The sequence below is a fragment of the Anolis sagrei genome, chromosome 8 (genome assembly GCF_037176765.1).
Source record: "Anolis sagrei isolate rAnoSag1 chromosome 8, rAnoSag1.mat, whole genome shotgun sequence".
Classification (NCBI taxonomy): domain Eukaryota; kingdom Metazoa; phylum Chordata; class Lepidosauria; order Squamata; family Dactyloidae; genus Anolis; species Anolis sagrei.
Window position 1 is genome coordinate 37,232,345 of NC_090028.1, and position 24,817 is coordinate 37,257,161.

A 24,817-nucleotide genomic window follows, 5' to 3' on the forward strand; every position below is an offset into this window, starting at 1 on the left:
CATTAGGCGACAGAGACTGTCAGGGATGTTCATCAAACTTGTTTTCTACTTATTACAAATATTTTCAGTCACTCCGGGCATTAAAATGCTAAAGCTAGTAAGAAGATGTCTACATTCGCACATCGGGACTTCTAATACCTCAGGTTCAAAGCTTACAGCATTGAACCAGGAGTAGAGACAGCTTCTAGGCAAATCTCATTTCTTTGACTATTTGAGGAGGGAAACACTGCAAAGACCTTCAGATCCTCACTTCCAATTTCGGTTTCTGTCCCACAGGAGGAAGGAACTGAAGCCTTAATGAAAAGGAAGGTGGCAAGGACTCTTCCAAGAGACCCCAGCTATCTTTTATTTCTTATTCTTAAATGTTCCATTACTCCATTTTATTGCTAAGTGTTTTATAATATTTTTAAAAGCAGAGAAATTAAATATGAATTTTAAAAAATGACATTTCCAGCCTGCAATTAAACAGAACCCCTTAGGCGGTTATTTGGCTGGTTAAGACACTGTAGATTTTGATTTGCAGTTACCAAGGGTACTTCAGACAAAGATGTGCCGTAAAAACACATGAATAGGGCAGGCTTTTAAAAGGTGAGCAAGTTCAGGAAGGGAAAAAAATACGTCTCAGAAATCAAACAGTAGCAAATGAATGTTTCAAGTGAATGCACCGATGCAAGTTTCAAAAACCAACCCATCCACAGTTTAAACCAGGACGAAAACTAGCCTTCCGTAATAGAAGTTGTCTGGAGCGGAGAACATCTGCGCTTGATGGGAATGCCTGTGCATGAAACGAAATTATAATTAGCTCTTCAAATAAGAAATCTAGCAAGAGCTACGCCAAAGACGGTGAAGAAGAAAATTATCTTCCTACTGTGTGATGCTGACTAGAAGGAAGAAGATATAAATTATTCAGCATTCCCATGTCGGTTTTTTTTCTTCCCTCATAAATATATCAGTTGAACTAACACCACCTTCCCGTGTGTTGTGCATCTGAAAAAGAAGGCAGAGCTTCGTGACCACAGGAAGGCAGTCATAGTGAGCTGATGCACTTTTTAGAACGAGCCATAAAAGAAAAATGCAGCATTGCTCATATCACTATTTGTATCTGAGTCCACAAAATACATTGGGGTCCATCCTTTGGTTGCTGGAGATTCATTTATCTGTAATGGCGCAATGGGTTAAACCCTTGTGCCGACAGGACTGCTGACTAACAGGTTGACAGTTCGAATCTGGGGAGTGGGGTGAGCTCCCACCTGTCGGCTCTAGCTTCCCATGCAGGGGCATGAGAGAAGCCTCCTACGGGATGGTAAAACATCAAACATCTGGGCATCCCCTGGACAACATGCTTGCAGATGGCCAATTCTCTTACACCAGAAGTGACTTGCAGTTTCTCAAGTTGCTCCTGACATGGAAAAAAATACTCGTAACTCAGGGGTCCACAAACTTTTTAAACAGAGGGCCAGATCACAGTCCCTCAAAGTATTGGAGGGCCGGATTATAATTTGAAAAAAACAAACATGAATGAATTCCTATGCACACTGCACATACGTTATTTGTAGTGCAAAAAACACTTAAATGCAATACAATAATTAAAATGAAGAACAATTTTAAGAAATATAAACTTATTAGTATTTCAGTGGGAAGTGTGGACCTACTTTTGGCTGATGAGATAGGATTGTTGTTGTATGCTTTCAAGTCGTTTCAGACTTAGATTGACCCTGAGCGAGGGCCGGTAAATGACCTTGAAGGACTATGTTGAAAACTGTGAAAACCTTACTTACTTAGGCGATCCCTCATAGCCCGAGGGTGATTGTCCTCCAAGTGTAGTGTCTTGGTGGTGGGTACGTAGGTGACTGTGGAGGCTTATTCTTGACCTGCATGTTCTTCCGCAGTGAGGGCACTGGTTTCAAGGTGGAAGGTGGTCCCGGTCGGGGAGACGGTGATGGTGCCAGTCCAGCAGAATTGATGGTGGAGGAGCATCGCTTCAATGCTGATGGTCTTTGCTTCTTCCAGCACACTGACATTTGTCCACTTGTCTTCCCAAGAGGTTTATAGGAATTTTCAGAGGCAGCACTGATGGAATCATTCCAGGAGTTGCATGTGACATCTGTAGATAGTCCACATCTCGCAGGCATATAGCAGGGTTGTGAGGACAATAGCTTTGTAAACAAGCACCTTGGTATCCCTACAGATGTCCCAGTCCTCACACACTCTGTGCTTCATTTGGAAAAATGCTGCACTTGCAGAGCTCAGAAGGTGTTGAATTTCAGTGTCAATGTTGACTTTGGTGGAGAGGTGGCTGCCAAGAGAGTGTAAATGATCAGCATTTTCTAATGTTACACCATTATGCTGTATTTCTGGCATTGGAGAGGGATTGGCTGGTGACTCCTGGAAGAGCACTTTGGTTTTCTCTATGTTCAATGACAGGCCAAGCTTCTTGTATGCTTCTGCAAAGGTGTTTAGATTGGCTTATAAGTCTTCTTCTGAATGCACACAGATGATGTTGTCATCAGCATACTGGAGTTCTATAACATGTGAAAGCCATCCACTGCATGGCTATCGGCGTCCTCCCAGTAGACTCAAATCAAGAATAAGTTTCATGAGAACCACAACTCCTCTTGACGTTCCCTCAGCAACAGCAAGGGTATCCCTCTGGGCAGCTAAACCAGGAAATCCCAATTGGATGGCCCCCCACGAGGGTGTGCCTCCAGAGCAAACCAAGAACTGGCAACTTGGAATTCCCTGAACAGACTGAGAAGTGGAGTGAGCAGATAAAAAGACCACCTGGCAAAAAGGCACATAGAATCCTCCACCTTGTGCGACTGTGGAGCAGAACAGACAACTCCACATCTGTATGCTTGTCCACAATGTCCTGCCTCATGTACAGAGGAAGAATTGTTGGAGGCTACAGAAAATGCGGTTGCTGTTGCCCATTTTTGGTCAAAAGGTAATTAGCCACTTGTGCTCTTTCTATTTGTATCAGTTTTATACTAATGTATGCAACGCTTTTGATATAAAATAAATAAATACAATTAATAAATAAAGTCCACAGTAGCTCGGGTAGCATGCTACTACCACAAGCACTATACTATGAAAAACTGAAATGAATTCATTAGTAGGAATCGCATCTGTACGCTGCAAATATAGCTTGGGAATTTGCTTCCATGCCACGAAAGTAATTTGAGAAGAAGCTCCTCGATTAATTGGCATTTCTGTACGGACATGAGAAGTGAGACCAACATTTGAAACCTCAACCAACGATTCCTGGCAGCGCTGGCCATCCTGAAAGGGGCTATCTCATCGAAATAGCAACAGGTAAAGGGCATGTTGGATCCCTTGAAAAGACACTGCAAAGTTCCTCGTCGAAATAAAATATATTCGAATTGCTCTCAAAAGTTAAAAGGGGCAATAATGAAGCATGAAATTTGAAGAAACCACACAGGGAAGCTCTGGATACAAACCACAGTTCAATGCCAACAAAGGAATGTGCCTACCTTTGGAATATAAAGGCAGCCTTCGCAGAGCATGAAGGTCGAACCCATTTCAATGAGAAGGCAGTGGGAGTTGGAAGAGGAAATTAGGCCTATAAAAAGATACTCTGAATGGTACCAGCTATTTAATCAACCACTAAATGAACTTGAAGCCAAAACCATATATGCTGATTTTGAACTTGAATGTATAAAAATTTAAATTATGCCAGATGACAATGTGTATTAAGCCAGGCTTAAAATAACCGTTGATTAAAATGGCTACATATCAAGTTCTGGAGTGGTGGTTAGTTTTTCTTAAAGTTTAAGGTAGGACTAGAATGTATAAAAGTAATATGTGAACTGTAGAGAGATTTTAAATCACAGAGATTTTAAGTATTTATTTATCATGCCAGAAGCGAACCAAAACAATTGTATTGCATTAAAAACAAACAAAACACAAAGTTTGCAGACTTTGTATTTTATTAAATGTCCTTTGACCAGTATCTGGCCACTTGGAGTGCCTCTGGTGTTGCTGCAAGAAGGTCCTCCCTTGTGCATGTGGCAGGGCTCAGGTTGCATTGCAGCAGGTTGTCAGTGGTTTGCTCTTCTCCACACTCGCATGTTGTGGATTCCACTTTGTGGCCCCATTTCTTAAGGTTGGCTCTGCATCTCATGGTGCCAGAGCGCAGTCTGTTCAGTGCCTTCCAAGTCGCCCAGTCTTCTGGGTGACTGTGTGCCCAGGGGGGAGTCTCACATTTGGTATCAGCCATGGATTGAGGTTCTGGGTTTGAGCCTGCCACTTTTGGACTCTCGCTTGCTGAGGCGTTCCAGCGAGTGTCGCTGTAGATCTCACAAAACTATTTCTTGATTTTAAGTCGTTGGCGTGCTGGCTGATACCCAAACAGGGGGTGGGCCGGAGATGTCATTGCCGTGGTCCTTTCACTACTGGTTGCTACTCCCCGGCAGATGTCAGGTGGTGCAATACCGGCTAAACAGTGTAAATTCTCCAGTGGTGTAGGGTGCAGACACCCCATGATAATGACACATGTCTCATTAAGAGCCACATCTACTGTTTTAGCGTGGTGAGATGTGTTCCACACTGGGCATGCATACTCAGCAGCAGAGTAGCAAAGCGCAAGGACAGATGTCTTCACTGTGTCTGGTTGTGATCTGGTTGTGATCCCTAGGTTAAGTATAACCAAGACAAACAAGATGGCACAGCATCCTCCCAATTTGTTAGGTTAGGCAATACCATTGGGCCAATGACTCAAATATTTGCAATGCAGACAACACAGTGATGAAAGGAAACATCCTGTCTCATCAGGTAACCATCTCTAATCTGCCTCTCTTTAGAACTGAGTGTCCAGTCTAACTTTCTTACAGAGAAGATGGCAACATGGAAATGCTTTGAAATACAGCATCCTACTTAAAAAGCGTTTGTATTCTTTTTCACAAATTGGACAGAATGGGTTTGAGGCTAATCGTATGAAAATTTTAGGAAATACTTTCATGTTGGACAAGGAGTGGGAAGGAAGTTATATTCTTGTAGTGAGAAGATTAATAATAATAATAACAATAATAATAGAATAATAATAATAATAATAGAATTGAAGAGAAACAACTGGAAAAGCTGACACGATATGAGAATTTAAAGATCGAACTGCAAAGACTCTGGCACAAGCCAGTCAAGGGGGTCCCAGTGGTGATCGGCACACTGGGTGCAGTGCCTAAGATCTTGGCCTGCACTTAAACACAATTGACACTGACAAAATTACCATCTGCCAGCTGCAAAAGGCCACCTTACTGGGATCTGCATGCATTATTCGCCGATATATCACTCAGTCCTAAACACTTGGGAAGTGTCCGACGAGTGATCCAATATAACACACAGCAGAGTGATCTTGTCTGCTGTGGACTCATCTTGTTGTGTATCAAATAATAATAATAATCATCATCATCATCATCATCATCATCATCATCTTTGTTTATACCCCGCCACCATCTCCCCAAAGGGGACTCGGGGAGGCTTACACGAGGTCGAGCCCAGAAATACATTACAGCAAAATACAATAAAATAAAACAACAGGCCACATATACAACATAAAATGATAATGATATAGAAGTAGGTTGCTCTGAGTTTTCCAGGCTGTATGGCCATGTTCCAGAAGCACTCTCTCCTAACGTTTCGCCCACATCTCTGGTTGAGTTAAGGAACATGAAAGGCACTGCAGGCTAACTCAACCAGAGAAGTCAGCCATAGCAGAGCCCTTGGTGAACCAACCTGGACACAGCATATTATGTGAGAACACAGAGATGCTGGCCCACTCTCACAACCACCATGTCAGGCTACACAGAGAAGCCATTGAAATCCGCAAGCATGTGGGCAATTTCAACAAAAAGGAGGAAACCATGAAAATGAACAAAATCTGGCGACCAGTATTTTTTTAAAAAAACTGTAAAATTAGAACAGTAAATAAAGAACAACACTCTGAAAACAGGGGAATTCCAGACATGAAACAATCAGGGCCAGCTAACACCTCCCAACAAAGAATTCCTCCAGGAAGTAACCAGCCAAGCCTTGAGCTACAAGGCTTTTCAATGCTAATCAAGGTGATTAACTGCAACATTCACAATTACCTCCAACAGACAAGAGTTCTTTCCCCCACTCTGGACCTTCCAGATATGTAAACCTCCCTTGCTTAGTTTCCAATATACCGCACAACCTTTGAGGACTCCTGTCATAGATGTGGGCAAAACATCAGGAGAGAATGCTTCTGAAACATAGCCATACATCCCAAAAAACTCACGGCAACCCAGTGATTCTGGCCATGAAAGCCTTCGACAACAGATATAGAAGTGTTTAAAACCATAGCAAGACACAGTATCATAAGTGAGAAGGTCTGGGTAGCAGATTAGAAATCCCAAGTGATCAGGAGCACATTAACACATGGAACTAAAAGCCATTGGGTCTAAAAGCACACTGTTCATCAGCACTTCGGTTGTTTTCAAAACTCAACTTTTCACATTCAGAAATCTATGAAGAGTCCAAGGAAATAAAGAGTACTGTAGAATCTAATGTAGATAGAAAAGCTTTTAAGGCCACCGTGCGAAACAAGGGAAATATTTTAGATACATGTTTTGAACATGATAAAACAGTGATCAGGTTAATTTAATCATGGTTATTTTAGTTCAAGTGAAATCACCCATGCACCCTTACTAATATTTCTGCTTCGTATCATGTCTTTCACTTAGGGTTTCTGCACATAGTCATTCCATTTGGCTTTATGCAACAGAATTTAAAAATGGAAAGGGTCCCAAAGCTTAGCCAAATAAACTCACTGATACTTCATCACACTTTCTTTCCCATCTCTTTTTCTCTTCCCTCCTCAATCACACATGCACAGAAGCAGCCTTTCAAGTTAATGGAGAAAAGCGAGAGAAATGTGGAGAGAAGATAAAAAGCAGGATATGTTCCTACAACTTGCAAATGTCTTTCAAGTGTTCCAAATGCAGGAAGGAATCAGCAGGGAAACTTGTTTTTTTTTTCCAGCTGCAAAAGCTAAGCTGACAGCCTTGTAATGTTTTTCTCATTTTTTCTTTGTTTTTGAGTGAGACCCAAACTCTAGTTTGAGCCATTTGTATTTCACTTTCTTTCTCTCAAAGTCATAAGGAGTATGTAAAAAGAATAGTAAGGAGAGCTGGGCAATAAATAAATATACCATATATACTTGAGTACAAGCCGTGTTTTCCAGCTCTTTTTAAAGCCCTATTTGGCTTATACTCAAGTCAAGGTAATTTATGATTTTACTCTGTTATTATTATTATTATTACAATTATTATGTTACTCTTTTATTATAAGCACATTTATTATTTTACTCTATTTATTATTCTTACTAGCCATCCCCTACCATGCGTTGCTGTGGCCCAGTCTGTGTATATGTGTTTTGTGTGTGTATATGTGTGTGTATATATTTGTGTATATGTGTATTTGCATTTATATATGCGGTTTTGCACATACGTTGTAATGTTTTTTTTAATTTATTATTTATTTTTTGCTTTTAAAGTCTCTTCTGCTGTGTTTTTCAGTGTTTTTATGAGTGATGGTCACTCGTTGGCTTTATCGGTGTCTTGTGTCCAAATCTGGTGTCAATTTGTCCAGTGGTTTTTGAGTTATGTAATCCCACAAATGAACATTAAATTTTTATTTATATAGATTACATTTATTATTTTGCTCTGGTATTATTATTACTCTATTATTACTGTTATTACATTTCCATTATTTCACTCTAATTATTATTATTATTATTATTATTATTATTATTATTATTTTATTATACTTTAATTTGTACCCCGCTAGCATCTCCCGAGGGACTTAATGCGGTTTACAAAGGCCAAGGCCTCAACACAACAACAGCATAACAAACAATTCAAGCAAAATCGAAAACATAAAGCAATAACAACGAAACATTAAACCATGACACAGTAAAAACTATGGCCGGGCCAAGCAATGGGTACAGAATTAAAAGTGCTGGGTGTGTCAGGTGGTATATTGGGTTTCAGGGCAAGTGCAATGTGCAGAGAATCTTATTATTCTAATAAAGTGCTTCTGGGACAATACTGGAGTTTTCCTATTCCGGAAAGGCACATCGGAACAGCCAAGTCTTCAAACTCTTCCTGAAGACTGCCGATGTGGGTGCTAGTCTGATGTCTTTGGGGAGGGTGTTCCAAAGTCAGGGGGCAACCACAGAAAAGGCCCTGTCCCTCATCCCCACCAGACGCGCCTGCGACACAGGTGGGATCGCACGCAGGGCCTCTCTGGATGGACGAAGGGAACGCGTGGGTTCGTAGATGGAGATGCGGTCATGCAGGTAGGCAGGTCCCAAACCGTTTAAGGTTTTGTAGATAAGCACCTGCACCTTGAATTGGGATCGGTAGGTAAATTTACTATTTTTATTGCCTCAATTAACGTAATTCTTTTGGTATCTATTTTTATTTTGAAATTTACCAGTAGCTGCTGCATTTCCCACCTTCGGCTTATACTCAAGTTAGTACGTTTTCCCAGTTTTTTTGTTTTGTTTTGGTTTTTTTGGTGATGGTGGTGGTAAAATTAGATGCCACAACTTATATCTGAGGCCACTTATACTTGAGTATATGGTAATTGTTGTTGATGGATCAGCGAGATGACCATGATCCTGTTAGTCACAATGGTGAACCAGGTGCCATGCAGCGGCAGCAGCAAGTGCCTGGGCCAAGCTGGGCAATTGGGGAGCTTTCCTTGCAAAGAAATAAAGTCAACGTTGTGGTGGAAGAGAGAAAGAGACAAAGGGCTATTGGGACGAGATGCCTGACGCCAGAGTCAACCATGGAGAAGGCAACACTTGATCAGGGTGAAGGGAGCCCACCTTTTCCAGGGCCCTGATTCCTAAGAAGGAACGAATGAACAAACGAACGAACAAAGAGAGGAAGAAAGTCAAGAAAGGGAGGAAGAAAAGAAGGAAGTCAAGGGAGGGAGGGAAGAAAGAAGAAAGTGAGTGAGTAAGAGGGCCAGTAGAAATTTGAACAGGGACTGCAATTGGTACCTGGGCCGGACTTTAGACATGCGTGCTTTAGGGGGAATATATCTAGGACCACATCTGCTGCAATTTTAGACTTCTGATGTGTTTCGAAAGGAAAACAAACGTGTAGAAGGATTTAAAGAACACAGACACATACAACAGAAAAGTAAGTTGGATGGAGAGGCAACCACAAGAGAGAGCAGGATGATTAGTCATTTAACTGTTGCGCCAAAGAGATAATTTCATTCTTTGCATCTTCTCTATAGGTCATCTTAGAGCAGCATTTCTAACATAGCACCATTACAACCTATGTGTATCATTTATTACATTTCTACGTTTATATAGCAGGGATACACACTCCAGTTTGAATTGCATTTTTATTTCAATTTTTTCCAGCTCCATTGGTGAAAAGTATGCATTAAGCACTGATGCACTGTATAAGTACTTCACATTTTTTAAAACATGCCCATCAGTTGCCATGGCAACACCACGATGTGATGAATCCTTCTGTAGCTACAACTGCTCATCATTTATAATTTATACAGTGTCATTATATTTAATTAGGCAATGTACTAAAGCACTATACATTAATCAATCCGTATTTATTTCTGATTCTGTTTTGATATGTGCATTTGTTTTGTTTTTTTCCAGCTTTGATTTTTATCTCCTTTCAAAATTAACTTCTGGATTCTAGAGCTAGGGATTCACTGTTATTATCTAGTGAGTCAAAGCACACAATCCGCTTTTCACCTTCGCACCATCAGCAAATCTATTTCGTTTTCTTGATAGGTGAAGTATTCAAGAATACAAACGAGAAAAACAGGGCAAATTTTCACTAGGAAGATTTAGCAGGACCTTGTCAGAAATATATAGGCTACGTCTTCACACAAAGCAGAATGGAGTATAGCAATTCAGAGGCAGATGGGGATATGAGTTTTGAGGGCTGTGCATACAAATAAAGAAACAAGGCTATCTACGAGGGGCGTTCATTAAAGATGTCCCCTGACCCACTTCCTGTGGACTGAGAGAAATTAAACTCGGCACAGTTATTAGTCCTTCTCTCCATCACTGTCACCTAGGGACACACACTGTTGGAGTTCAGCCTGTGATTGTGTTTCAAGATCAAGATGCTTTGAATGTGGGGAATGATGTCAATGAAGGTCAAGATGGCAATGGTTTGGTCAATTATATTAATGCAGAGAATGACATAGAGATACAGGTTCAAAGTGTAGTTTCCCATGAGAATGTTCCTACAGGGTGTAGGGGTGATGGTTTACTCCTTGAATTGCACCCAGAGAGTTCCCAGGATTTGGGGCTTAAAAACAACTTGGCACCTGCAGGGACTAATGAGCGTATAGACAGGCGGGTGGAAATTAGCCAAAACTGACAACTTGGCCAAGGCCTTCGGCGTTCTGCCAGGCTTTGACAGATAAGGATGAGAGGCATTCAGGGAAAATGAAAGCAATTTCTGAGTGCTTGGAATGGCTTAATGTGAAGATACAAAGTTCCAAGCATGGGAAATATAGTCAGATGAAGCATCGTTTTAGAATCCTGCTAAGTTCTTGCTCTTGTCTCATGAAAGCCTTGTTTGGAAGATTCATGTTTAATGATTTCTTGATGTATGGTTTGATTCTTTGTCTCTGGTGATTACCTATTCATGCCTTGGATCAATGTTTCCCTGTTTCTTTGGATTTTATTAGAGAAGTCTGGACTTTGTTTTTGAACTTAGCTGAACCATACCTAGGACTAATTTGTTCCTGCTTATCTTCTTACCTAATTGGATTTATCTATTCCCTTAAAATGTTTTTCTACTTTGCTGCTTTTACTTACCTTCAATAAAAAAGGATTGTTTTTCTAATCAACATGTGGTGTTTTAAAATCAGAGGATTATTCCTGTTCTGGAGTGCAACACACACTTCTCCCATCTTTTGAAGCAACTGTAAACACCTCGCTTGTAGGAGTCGACAGGTTGCTCCAAAAGCCACGTTGTGGCTTCAGAAATCAGTGTCTCATCATCTGAAAAATGCTTGCCCTTCACAAATAACTTCAGAGTTAGAAATAGATGGAAGTCCAATGGTGCGGGGTCAGGTGAATAAGGGGGATGCGGTAGAATTTCAAAGACATAGTAGCATGCTTCCTTTTGGGTAACATATGAGTTGTGAACTGGTGCATTGTCACGTCTCTTGGTTTGAATAGCCTCCCGCAATGTCCACAGCAGTGAAGCATAGTATATGCCCAGTGATCATGGTTCCGTTTGCTAGGAAATCCATCAATACTATTCCATGCTGGTCTCAAAATACTGTGAGCATGACTCTGCCTTCTGAAAGTTGGGCTCGTGCCTTCTTTGGAGGGAGTGAGTCATGATGCTTCCATTGCATTGACTGGACTTTAGTCTCAGGATGTGAGTGATGGACCCAGCTTTCATCCTGTGTGATCAGTCTGTAGAAAAAGTACTCCTGGTTTCCATGGTACATTGTCAATAGAGCCTGAGAGCATTCAACTCATTCCTGCTTCTGGAAAGGTGTGAGCAGCTGGAGGACCCCGCAAAAGGATACCTTATGAATGTGAAGATGGTCTTGGATTTTTTCCACGAACACCACACTAATCTTGATATTTTGGACTAGGTGGCAAATGGTTATGCAGGGATTTTCCAAAATGGCAACCTCCACTTGCAGAATGGTGTGTTCATCAATAGCAGAGTGGAGTCGCTCTGGAATTGGAGCTGTTTCCACCAAAGTCCGACCACATTTAAATTGATGATGCCAGTTCTTTACTACATTGTATGATGGGGAATCATCACCATAAAGCTCTTTCATCTCATCGAACATCTCCTTTGGTGTGCAGCCTTTCAAATAAAGGAACTTGATGACAGCTCTGTGTTCCACTGAATCCATTCTCAAACCTCACACCACTTCATAACCTGTAAAATCAAGACCGTTCTCAGTTCTGAGTTGTAAGTTGGCACGTAACCTATATCATTACACATGTGTGGTTTCAGCATCCGGTGATAAGCAGAAGTGGGTCAGGGGAAATCTTTAATGAACGGCCCTCAAAGGAAACAAGGTCATCTAGGATAGAATTTCCTGCTTTCCTAGCTTTCTGCTCTTTCCCCACATTCTTAGCACTCTATTTGCTGTAACAGCTATTATAATTAAGGGGGAAATGGAATCAATTGTCCATGACTGGCACGAGGTTCTGCTGATTAAGTAATTCAAAGATATGCTTTATTTGGCCTGTGATGTGCAGCGTAGTAGGGCCTGGAGGAACTGAAGGTTCTTGCAAATGAGCCTTAAACTAACTTTTCTAGGCTGTCGAAATGAAGTTTCCAACGGAAGAGAAATGATGAGTTCAGAAGATAGCAAGCCGCAGAGTTAATTTTGTTTTGTAGGTTTAAAGTTCATTGTCCCTCTTTGTAATAACTCTTGGGGCAATAAACTTCAGCCTGTAATAAAAGCTATCCCAAAACCCTTTACTCTATATGACAGATGATTCGAGGAAGAAAATCCTCCACCTGTGACATAAAAAGATCTTTTATGGGTTGTATTATTTTAGAATTCAATTACAACCAGACCTTTACTTTTGTGATACCCTTGAATGAGGAGTATCTCTCTCTCTCTCTGATTCTGGTTGCTTCTACTCAATATTTAGCTGTATGCTATTCAACTGGGGAAGGAATTGGTCCTTGAATGAAGGCTCGCATCTTACCCCACTGACTTATGTGAACGGCACACTGGACCTTAACATTTAAGGAGGTTAAGATGAAATATTGTTCTCATTTGGATGCAGCATGTGTAATACGTGCCTCCCCAAAGGGCTATGATATAAAACAGCATAAATATGTAATTTTGTTGTTTATTCATTCAGTTGCTTACGACTCTTCGTGACCTCATGGGCCAGCCCATGCCAGAGCTCCGTCAGCCATGCCCACCCCCCAGTCAAGCCAGTCACGTCAAGGACAACATCCATCCACCTTGCTCTTGGTCGGCCCCTCTTCCTCTTTCCTTCAATTTTCCCCAGCATTGTTCTCTTCTTCAAGCTTTCCTGTCTCATTATATGGCCAAAGGACTTGATCTTTGCCTCTAATATCCTTCCTTCCAATGAACAGTCGGGCTTTATTTCCTGGAGGATGGACTTGTTGGATCTTCTCACGGTCCAAAGAACTCTCAGAATTTTCCTCCAACACCACAGTTCAAAAACGTCTCTCTTCCTTCGCTCAGCCTTCCCTATGGTCCAGCTCTCACATCCATAGGTTACTACAGGGAATACCATTGCTTTAATTATGTGGATCTTTGTTGCCAGTGTTATGTCTCTTAATTATTTTGTTGAGATTGGTCATTGCTCTCCTCCCAAGAAGGAAACGTCCTCTTATTTCCTGGCTGCAGTCATCTTTGAGCCTAGAAATACAAAGTCTGTCACTGCCTCCATGTTTTCTTCCTCTGTTTGCCAGTCTTGGATTCATCAAGCCCTGCATGTCACATGATGTATTCTGCATACAAGTTGAATAGGTCGGGTGAGAGTACATAGCCCAGCCATACTCCTTCCCAATACTGAACCAGTCTGTTGTTCTGTGGTCTGCTCTTACTGTTGCTACTTTGTCGTTTCCTCAGGAGACAGTAAAGGTGATTTAGTATCCCCAGACCACCAAGAACTTTATTAATATAGTACATAAATAAATAATTGCTGGCCTGTTGAAATGGTAGATGGTCTACTTTCATACAGAAGAAGACCCCACATGTAGAGCTTTCCACATTTATAGTCCACAACTTGGAAATTAAGTACGATGAGACACCAACGTGTACATTCTCAACGGGAAGAGACAAATGGAGGATGGCAGCAACTTGCAGCAACTTGCCATTATAAACGGCGCATGTAGCTGCCTTGGTTCTAGAACCTGCACTCAGAGTACCTTACAAATGTACTAGTAGAGTAATTAACATGAAAACTCTACAAATGTAGAGTAGTTAATATGAAATCTATACAAATAAAAATGTAATGTTCATTTGTGGGATTAATATAACCTCAAAAACAGTTGGACAAACTAACATTAAATTTGGACACATTCCACCTATCAGGCCAACGGGTGACCATCACTCATAAAAACACTAAAAAACACAGCAGAAGGGACTTAAAAGCCAAAAAAATAAAAATAAAAAATTACAATGCATGCACAAAACCACACATATATACGCAAACACACATATATACACATATACACAAATATATTCACACACATATACACAGACTGGGCCACAGCAACGCGTGGCAGGGGATGGCTAGTGTTTAATATAATTTGAATTAATTATCTGCCTGGTTATTTGACTGGGATGAATTCTCTAAAAGGAGAAAGGAAAGCAAGTTCCACTTCACATTGTCTCCCTAGTAGGCTGGTTACTCAACATTTTTTCAACCTAAGTGTGCTTAGTGCAATTGGTCATAGAAACAAGAAGCAATCTATTTACCTGTAGGCAAGTGCCAGCGCCCAGGCAGCAGCAGCACAGTAAAGGCTGTCATGCACTTTGGCCTTCTGGTTTTCACCAAAGGTTTTTGTGGGGAAAAGACCAGTGGTTGGGCTCTGGAAAAGCAATACTGTCGATTTAACTGCCAAGAGAAGAAAAAAAGTTAATATTAATTACAACCAACTTTAAAAGCATGCTTTTTTTTCAACAGGAAGTAAAACATTTAAAACAAAACACCTTTGGTATTCCCAGAGGCTGAGTAAAGCACAATTTGCCCAAGTGTGTTTCCCTAACCATTGAAGAAATTCAAATTCTGGTCTCTATCATGACGTGACTGTGGCCAAACTCATCTATTCCTCCCTACACATCTTCCTTGCTGATATTTATTTATTTATTTACTGTATTTGTATATTTGTATTTGATATGTCCACTGTACCACTGCATTCCAATTTCCATTGCAGTATCACTAGTAACATTATCTGAAGGTGTTTTCAATTGAGGATTTTGGTCCAAAACAACCTTGGTCGCCCTGAAAATTGATTGCTCTCAAAGAAAGACAGTCTTCCTGCATCTCTCAATGACTTCTGAAACCGTCAATGGTATTTCACTCAAACAGTTCTTTGGAACAGGATTGAGAGGTAAAGGGCTGCCATAGTTCTGATGGCCAGCTGCAGAGAGTGGCAATTCAGAATTTCTGTTCAATCTCTAGCTTTTGAGTTTGAGAAGGTTCCATTCTATTGCCCATGTCGCATCCTCTGCTGATGTGGTTTGGCAGAATCTAGGGCTGGTTCAACGCAGTAATGTTTTAGACCAGCATCAAATGCTGCAGTGTATATTGATGGACTCCTTGACAACATAATCGAAGTAAATGCACTTGGCCTGAAGTACATTATTAGTATAATTGTGCAACTGAAATATTAATTAAGAAGAGAAGAAGTTCCATCTTGTCTCCTATGCTACGTTAATAATATAATATAATATATTGTTTATACATATAATATTTATAATATTATAATGTAATGCAATATAATACTAATACTAATAATATATTATAATATATTTATATTACATGTAATATTACTAATAATATTACAATAATGGTACAGGGTGAGGCAGCATAACTTCTTTTTTTTTAATGCGCGCCATTCAGTCGGTTGAAGACGTAGCGGAGCGCTAGTGGTCTCGTTTGAGAGGCGGGAGTATAAAGTTTTGTCCTGACACAGTTCAGTCACCATCATGAGTTGGAACAGTGAGGAGCGCGCTTTTGCCGTTGAGGCCTACATTTCGAGCAGATTTGGAGTGGCTGGCCCTCTCTCCAGATTTGGCCCCTTGTGATTTTTTTCTATGGGGTTTTTTGAAATCCCATGTTTATGTGAACCATCCAAAGACCCTACAAGATTTGAAAACCAACATGCAGGAAGAAATTGCCAACATAACGCCTGCTATTCTGGCAAGAGTCACGACAAACGCCAGAAATCGGTTTACTCAGTGTATGGAGAATAGGGGATGCCACCTACCTAATTTGATCTTCAAAACTATGTAAAACAAAACTTTAGGTATGCGCCTACATTATAAAAAAAAATCTGATTCATACAATGGGTTTTATTAAGCTTTGAAAAAAGGAAGTTATGCTGCCTCACTCTGTATAATACAATATAGTAATATTTAATACTGATATCGTACTTTGCTAATAATATAGTATATTGTATGAATATATATCTTGTAAGCCACTCTGAGTCCCCTTCGGGGTGAGAAGGGAGGCATATAAATGTCATAAATAAATAAATAAAAGAAGAAGGATGATGGATACCAAAACAAATATTGTTGGTCACTGCCATTTTTAGAATTAAACTGAATAGGTTCTTGTGGATTTTTCGGGGTATATGGCCATGTTCTAGAGGCATTTCTCTTGACGTTTCGCCTGCATCTATGGCAAGTATCCTCAGAGGTAGTAAGGATGCTTGCCATAGATGCAGGTGAAACGTCAGGAGAAATGCCTCTAGAACATGGCTCTATAGCCCGAAAAAACCCACAAGAACCTAGTGATTCCAGCCATAAAAGCCTTTGAGAATACATTAAACTGAATGTTCACCTAATCCGGGCATGGGCAAACTTCAGCCCTCCTTCAGGTATTTTGGACTTCAACTCCCACAATTCCTAACAGTCTTCCTACTGTTAGGAATTGTGGGAGTTGAAGTCCAAAACACCTGGAGGGAGCGCCAAAGTTTGCCCATGCTTGACTGAATCCAAAACACGGAAACCTCAAAAGTTTGTCGGAACACCTCTTTGAAAAAAGTATGTTTTGCATGCAGCGATAGTGTTTTTTCCCCGTGACTGTTTTAGGCTGTGCTGTCATTGTGGCTTTTTAGTGCTGAATAATTAAGCTCATGGCTCTCATGGTGAATCACAGAGCCATTACCTGGCTGGATTCAGACAAATGGGCAGGCACTTAGTGCTTGAAGACACAGCACATTTTAAGTAGGCCATATGGTTCACGGTTGGTTGCTTGTTTGTTTTCAAAGATAATGTAATAAAATAGCTACATCTCTGTGAACATCAGTGGTGTTCAGGCTCATCTGAAAATAATTCAGTCTCCATGTTGCTTCAGATTGAATCTGTGGAAACACCGTGGAAACAACATCTAAAATCTAGATGTTTCCTTATGCTAATTATATTACTTTGTCAGATCATGCAATAATTCATGTCACTTTTCCTTTTTAAAGAAAAATTCAACATTACCAATAGTAAAGTGGGGAAAGGAATACACAAAATTAAATATTAACATGTTTCTCAAGAGCAGTCGGATCATGATGCTCATGTGCATGATATGAAATTTACATTTGGTTGTATGTAAATTAGCTTGTGACTACCTATGCAAAGAAAACCAATGCAGTGTAATGTTTTGAGCACTGAATTACACTATGTAACATGATTTTTGTTCCTGGCTTATAAATGTCATTTCCTAATTGGTTCTATCATACAAACATGGAAAGGGTTTATTAAATTGCAAAAAAATAAATGTTTTGTGGGACATCCTGCATGCTGCCCCATGGCCGAACTTTGCCCATCCCTTTGCAAGCAGTACTTTGGATTTTGAGCCCATCGATGTCGTTTAGATGAGACCCAAACTTTTCTATTTATTTTCTAATTTATTAAGTTACAATCAGAAAAATGACACGTACATACACACTACAGTTTGCCCTTTTTCAGACTTACCTATTCGGTAGTAATGATCTAGTCTATCCCACAGACTTTCTCCATCCCTTGGTAGATTGATGCTTTTGAGAGGTTCATATACAGAGCCTAAAGGGAGAAGTTATGAAATCCTGATTATAATAATAGCAATAAAACCAAATTAGGATTGCAGCCATAATAAAGAGTGTTATAGTCATCTTTCATAACCCATTTCTCTAGCAAACATCTGAGGCTCCTTCTACACTGCCATATAATCCAGATCATCAAAGCAGATAATCCACATTAATAATAATATAATATTATATTATAATGTAATACAATATAATACTAGTAATAATAATACAATATTATAATTATATATTTACATTACATGTAATATTACTAATAATATTACTATATAATGGTATAGTGCAATATAGTAATATTTAATACTGATATTGTACTATGCTAATAATATAATATATTGTATGAAAATATATCTTGTAAGCCACTCTGAGTTCCCTTCGGGGTGAGAAGGGCGGCATATAAATGCCGTAAATAAATAAATAAATATGAGTCTACACTACCATATAATCCAGTACAAAGCAGATAATCTGGATTTTGTATGGTTGTGTAGAAGGAGCCTGACACTCCCTATAATTACTTTTTTTTTAAAGGTCATTAAGAACAATATTTAATAAGGCCAGAAAAGCAAAAAAGCAGTAACATGGTAAAACATGAGTAATAAAACTGCAATAGCTTCAGTATAGAAAAGGAGTCTTCACCACCCATCTAAAAGTGCACAACAAAGGAATTCAGCATTTGCCTTCTGGGGTTATTCCCAATCTTGGGCACCACAAATGAAAAGACATATGGAATTGGGTGAACCAGAAACAGAGCTTAACATGATCAAGTACTTAATCAAAGCATGACTCAAAAAGTCTGTACTTTTGCACTTTGAGTATATTATCAATATTACTGCATTGCATGCCACCTTGAGATCTAAAAACAAGGGTTGAGATGTAAATACCTTATTAATAAAATAAATAAGATAGTGGCACTTGCCCGCTGGGTGCTTACTTCAGGCTCTCCTCATTTTCCGTGTCCTCTCAGCATAAGAATATAGCAGCCTGCTGCATCCTTAGGCAGAAAGGACAGGAGAGGAAGGCACGCAGTAGCTGAGAGCCCTATGGAGTACTCTCAGCCACCGCATGTCTCACTCTCCTTCCGGCATAATGCCAAGAGGACAGCCTGAAGATTGGGAAAGGAGGATCAGAGAGGAGGATCAGGGCAGTTGCCACATGTCTTGTTTTCCTCCCGGCATAAGATGGGGCAAGCCCAGGAGAAGAACCTGTGGATGGCCCAGGTCCAGCCCCACCCCCTCCTAACCCCACCCCTTCCCAGGCCCACAATGTGACCCAAAGGCAAAAACGTTTGCCAATAATAATAATAATCTTTATTTATACACCGCTACCATCTCCCAAGGGACTCGGTGCAGCTTACATGATGCTGAGCCCACAAAACATCAATACAAGCAATAACAACCACAATACAAAGCAAAATACAACTACTAATACAAAGTAATTAAAATAAATCTCATAAACAAATAGCATAAACATTGAACAATAGCACAAAACACACTTAAAACTATGGCTGGGCCAAATGTAATTAAGTTAAACAAATAATGCCTATGCGTGAGATAAGGAAACCCAAATAATTATGAAAAAGATAGTGCTCCTCTTTCCTGAATCTCAACCTGCTTCATACTGGATGACAGGGGTAGGAGTACTATTATGATGCATTCAGACTGCAAGCTATAACAACGCTACATATTCATGCATAATTCTGAAAGTATAAGTTAAAAAAAGACCCCAGAAACTTGGCTGATTTATCTATGTACCATAACTCTTATCAAAAAGGTACCATCCCATTCTCTGAACACACTGGTGGAAGGCAAAAGTTGAGTCCTAAAAGGAGCACCAAATTAATACAGCATTAGAGTGCACATAGGTCTTGCTGTGGGCCACAAATGTTCTCCAGACCACACTCTGTTGTAATGTCATGCAGCAACTCAGAAAAGGCAAACATACCTCTTGACCTTTACACAATATTATTTCCCCTGATCAGCTTAAGAAAAATATTCATTCTAAGTAAAATATATTAACTACAATTTTCTTTTGGGTGGAACTGACCTTTAGAAATTGTGTAAAATAGTAATAAATTTTTTATTGTATTATTTTATAGGAAACTCTGTTCATGAAAAAAAAAATACTTCTGTTTTTAGCTCATCTGTCCTCCACCATGTCTTTGATATGCCAGGCTTAACTCAGGAAAATCCTGGCACCAGTTACAAATCAATATTGGATAGTTATATAGATGAATAATATATTCATATATAATGTATACAGACCTTAATACTGAAGCCTCTCTAATACAGCATTGACATTTCATGCACCTTTTCTCAATGGAAGATGTTTTTAGACCAGGGGTCCTCAAACTAAGGCCCGAGGGCCGAATGCAGCCCTCCAAGGTCATTTACCCGGCCCTTGCTCAGGGTCAACCTAAGTCTGAAATGACTTGAAAGCATACAACAAGAACAACAACAACCCTACCTCATCAGCCAAAAGTTGGCCCACACTTCCCACTGAAATACTAATAAGTTCATATTTGTTAAAATTGTTCTTCATTTCAATTGTTGCATTGTTTTAAAGTGTTTTTTGCACTACAAATAAGATCTGTGCAGTGTGCATAGAAATTCATTCTTTTTTTTTTCAAATTATAATCTGGGCCTCCAACCGTTTGAGGGACTGTGACCTGGCCCTCTGTTTAAAAAGTTTGAAGATCCCTGTTTTAGACTATAATATGTACATATATCATCTAGCATACATAATGCAGCAAGCATATAGAACAAGACAGATCTAATGCAAAACTGCAATGTAGGATTGTGTGCTTATGTGACTTCTCAAGTTAACATGCTACTTTATCCCTCTTGTTGTGTTTCACAAATTCCTAACTTAGTTCTTAGCAAGTTTGCCATTCCATTCGGACTCAAAGGATATGCACAGGTCATGGTCTGTTCACAAACCAAAATCAAAGTACGCATTATGACTTTCGTCAGCAGACAGAATTTCTTTGTCTTCCATACTACTATCTATCATTGTTGTTATTATTGCTACCTTGACTATTTCATGCAACTGAACTGGGAACCAAAGTCAAGTCACACTTCAATATTAAAGGCACTTGGTTTGGTTCAAATTGAGATGGCACTCATTCAACATCAAGGAGGTATAATGGAAATTAGCCCTGCACTCTCAAGTCTTTGATGTATCTAATTTGATGGTTTCTTGCTGCTTTCCCCACTTACGAAGAAAATTGCATCCTTTTAAGTTCAAGCATCATCTTCCATTTTTAGGTCCTTTCATTACAAGACCTTGTGGGAGAAAAAGGGTATTGACAGAAGCTGCTTATTTGTATTGGTTTATTGAAATACATTTGCTTTGTTCAACCACTGACTGCTCATGTTCTCCGATACAGGCTGCTCAAAGCAATTTAAGCCAAGAAACCCCATGAATCCTGTGCTTAAACAGGTGGCAAATACTTATGTGTTTTCTGAAAAGTCAGGACTGATCAGAAACATATAATGTGTGACCATTACACAAACTGAAGTCTGAAATAGCTCTCACTGTTTCCCGACACATTTCATCTTGGCCCGTTAGACTCTAGCCACCTTTTGAGACACCTTTTCACCCAGCACCACACCAGAGTCTAGTAGTACTAACTACAGCATGAGAAAAGCATGTATAAAGGGGGGAAATGCATTTCCCAAAAAGACAACAGAGAATCATAGAATCATAGAATCAAAGAGTTGGAAGAGACCTCATGGGCCATCCAGTCCAACCCCCTGCCAAGAAGCAGGAATATTGCATTCAAATCACCCCTGACAAATGGCCATCCAGCCTCTGCTTAAAAGCTTCCAAAGAAGGAGCCTCCACCACACTCCGGGGCAGAGAGTTCCACTGCTGAACGGCTCTCACAGTCAGGAAGTTCTTCCTCATGTTCAGATGGAATCTCCTCTCTTGTAGTTTGAAGCCATTGTTCCGCGTCCTAGTCTCCAAGGAAGCAGAAAACAAGCTTGCTCCCTCCTCCCCGTGGCTTCCTCTCACATATTTATACATGGCTATCATGTCTCCTCTCAGCCTTCTCTTCTTCAGGCTAAACATGCCCAGTTCCCTAAGCCGCTCCTCATAGGGCTTGTTCTCCAGACCCTTGATCATTTGAATCGCCCTCCTCTGGACACATTCCAGCTTGTCAATATCTCTCTCTTGAATTGTGGTGCCCAGAATTGGACACAATATTCCAGATGTGGTCTAACCAAAGCAGAATAGAGGGGTAGCATTACTTCCTTAGATCTAGACACTATGCTCCTATTGATGCAAGGAAATACAAAATAGATGCTGTCCATAAACAAAACAGTAGCAATCAAAAAATGACAAGGAAATACATGAAATTAAAGGAGCCAAAAAATCAGGCATAAATCCATAAGCGTGGAAGCAGGAACTTTTCACAAGGAAAACCCTTCCAGGAACATAGGCAAACACAAGAAACATGAACTTGAGCATAGGCATACACAGGAATTTGAGAGGCAAGACATGATCGCCTTCTTTTAGCAATGTTGTCACCAAGTAAACATCAATTAATTTAAGCCCAAATCCAACCAGGAAGCCATGAGGTCATGTTGGATGAACCTGGGCTTCAAGGCCTTCTCACGAGATCTCTCAGAACGCCTAATTAATCTATCTTTCACTCTCTCTGTCCAGATACCTAATCTGGCTCTGCGGGAAATCTCCCTATCATCCGAAGGCTGTTTCCCAAGAGAACTGCAATCTTCACTGTCTGTTGCTTGGGAAAAAGCACTGGAATCCCAAACTGGGGTATCTTCAGCCTGCAATTCTTTCGAGTCACTGACAAACTCTGCACTTTGAAACCCATCAATTCCCTCGTCCTCTGAAGAAGTATCAGAAAAATCCCTAGTCACTTGCTGAACCACAACAGCCCATGTAATCTACAAACAGGAGCAATACTTTGAAGCTGCAATTGTATGGGTTACTTCTTGCTTGAATAGACAGATACTTAACTGTCAAGACTCTATCATTAAATATAGAAAGTCTTTTGGGATCTGCATTTACTATATTCTATACTTGTCCCAGTTCAATGTTGCCCAGCTTATGCAAAAACAACTAAGCTAGATGCATAAAGGCTGGATACCAAAGAATGCCAATTCAGAAATCTATTTCCTAGGCTGTCACACCAAGCCAGGACATACTATAGTTACCATTTCAGGTATCAATAACACTAAAAAAAATGGAAAGAAAGACAGCAGAAGTGGGTTTCATAAGGATCTTATTTTACACCTCAATCTGAAATGAAGAAAAAAATGTTTTCAACTCAATGTTTTCCCCATCAATAAAAGGGTTTATGTCTGTGCAATGCCCCCAACTTCCAAATTTTCAAGAAGGCTACACAAAAACAGAACATTTCTCTATTCTAATGTTCCTCTGGTATTTTGGAGGAAAGCAGAGGTTTGTTTGTTTTTGTGAGCTATTTACCAGCAAAATGTCCCCCACAAAACCAGGACTGATTTCAGTCTTCTGACTACTTTCTAGAATGGTTGAAACAAACGGCAAGAGCAGAAACACTGTCAAAAGCAATGTGTCTCCCTGCTATGCTGGTAATTTAAAATGTAAGAGAGATTTTAGCAAAGGGCACTAATTAGTTGCTTCCTAGTTTTAAGGAGTTCATTGAAATACCGATAATGAATATCAAATTAGTTTACTTTCAGGAGGCCTTTTGCCTCTTGCCATTTGGTTGCACAGAATCAATTATTATTGTACAAGCCTTAACAGTGTATCAATGGAAACATGAAATAAATTAATTCTCCACATCCCTTGAAATGCTCCCAAAGCAGGTTTGGGCCAGCCAAGTGACATAATTGGGAAAGCACAGGGAAACCATCCTGCATTAAACACATCAAGCACAGCTGGACATTCGGTTCAGAACCCCAAGCCATTTTGCTCAGGTTTATTCAAACTCAGCAACTAATGTTGAGTTTCTCAAAAGAACAAAAATTAGCGGAAAATGTGGCAATTAAATGGTTTTGCAAAGCAATAGTTATAAATGCTTAGTCACGTTTATGTGACTGCAAAGGATAGCTATGGAAAATCATAGCAACAATTCAGTGCAAAAGGCACCAAGGAAAAGACATGAAGCCAATTAAAGAATTTCATACCATGGATGGTTTTACAGACAGTAGCGGCTGCTCTACGGACTGTATGAAATAAGAGCAACAGTGTTGTACCCCAAGCCTATGACCACAGGACCACACAAGAGTCCAGAGTATAAGCAAAACAAAACATAAAATCCAGGAAAAAACAGGAACAAAGAAAGAAGAGGAATAATCCAAAAAAGGGTTAGCAATAGATGATAGCCACACAGGAATCCAAATGTCTCATAAAAATCCAAAAATAACACAGTCTAGAAATAGTCAAAAATCACAAGTACAGGATAAGTCCATAAGGTATACTTAATAAAACTTGAGCAGGAATCATGAAACAAGAATATAGAAAACTTCCAGGATACTTGAATCCAAAACCAAGACTTGATTTGACACAAGGAATAGGGAACTCAGGCCTAGCTTCTCACTCGAAAGCCAACGTTGCCAAAATTAACTTTACGGTAAACAACTGGCTCTTAATAAGCACTCATGAAATCATGTCATTTCACATGAATTTTCTCTATCTCTTTCCCATGTAATCTCTTTGACCTACAAAGCCTGTGTTCTGCTCTAATCTGTAAACAAAGACTTTTATTGATCTCCGTAATGCCAGGTGCTTTCCCTTGAGAGTTTTCTGTTTCACTTAGGTCTTCACTTGACTCCTTATCTAATGGTGTGTTTTCTGGCTCCTCTGACTATCCTTGGAGCTCTGCACTGTCTAAGCCAGTTTCACTTCCCTGTCCTGAATCTTCCATCACTTTGAACCACAATCCCTTCTAAATCATCAGTGACCCCATCAGCCCCGAGATAAGCTACAAAAACAAAAACTATATTTGAGAAATAGTTTTTAAAAAGCAGAAAAACTTCCTAAATAGCAATGCAACAGTAGTAATC

General features: G+C 39.9%; 1 protein-coding gene across 6 annotated transcripts in view; it reads right to left on the reverse strand.

Annotated features, from left to right (window-relative positions):
* The window catches only part of PHKB (phosphorylase kinase regulatory subunit beta), a 237,155-nt gene that overhangs the window by 199,638 nt on the left and 12,700 nt on the right, over positions 1-24,817 (reverse strand). For all 6 annotated transcript variants that reach the window (XM_067471122.1, XM_067471123.1, XM_060788360.2 and 3 more), the window contains 2 exons: positions 17,695-17,781; positions 14,482-14,620 (listed from right to left, as the gene is read on the reverse strand). In XM_067471122.1, the coding sequence (XP_067327223.1) occupies positions 14,482-14,620; positions 17,695-17,781 (226 nt within the window). The remainder of the gene's footprint in view (positions 1-14,481; positions 14,621-17,694; positions 17,782-24,817) is intronic.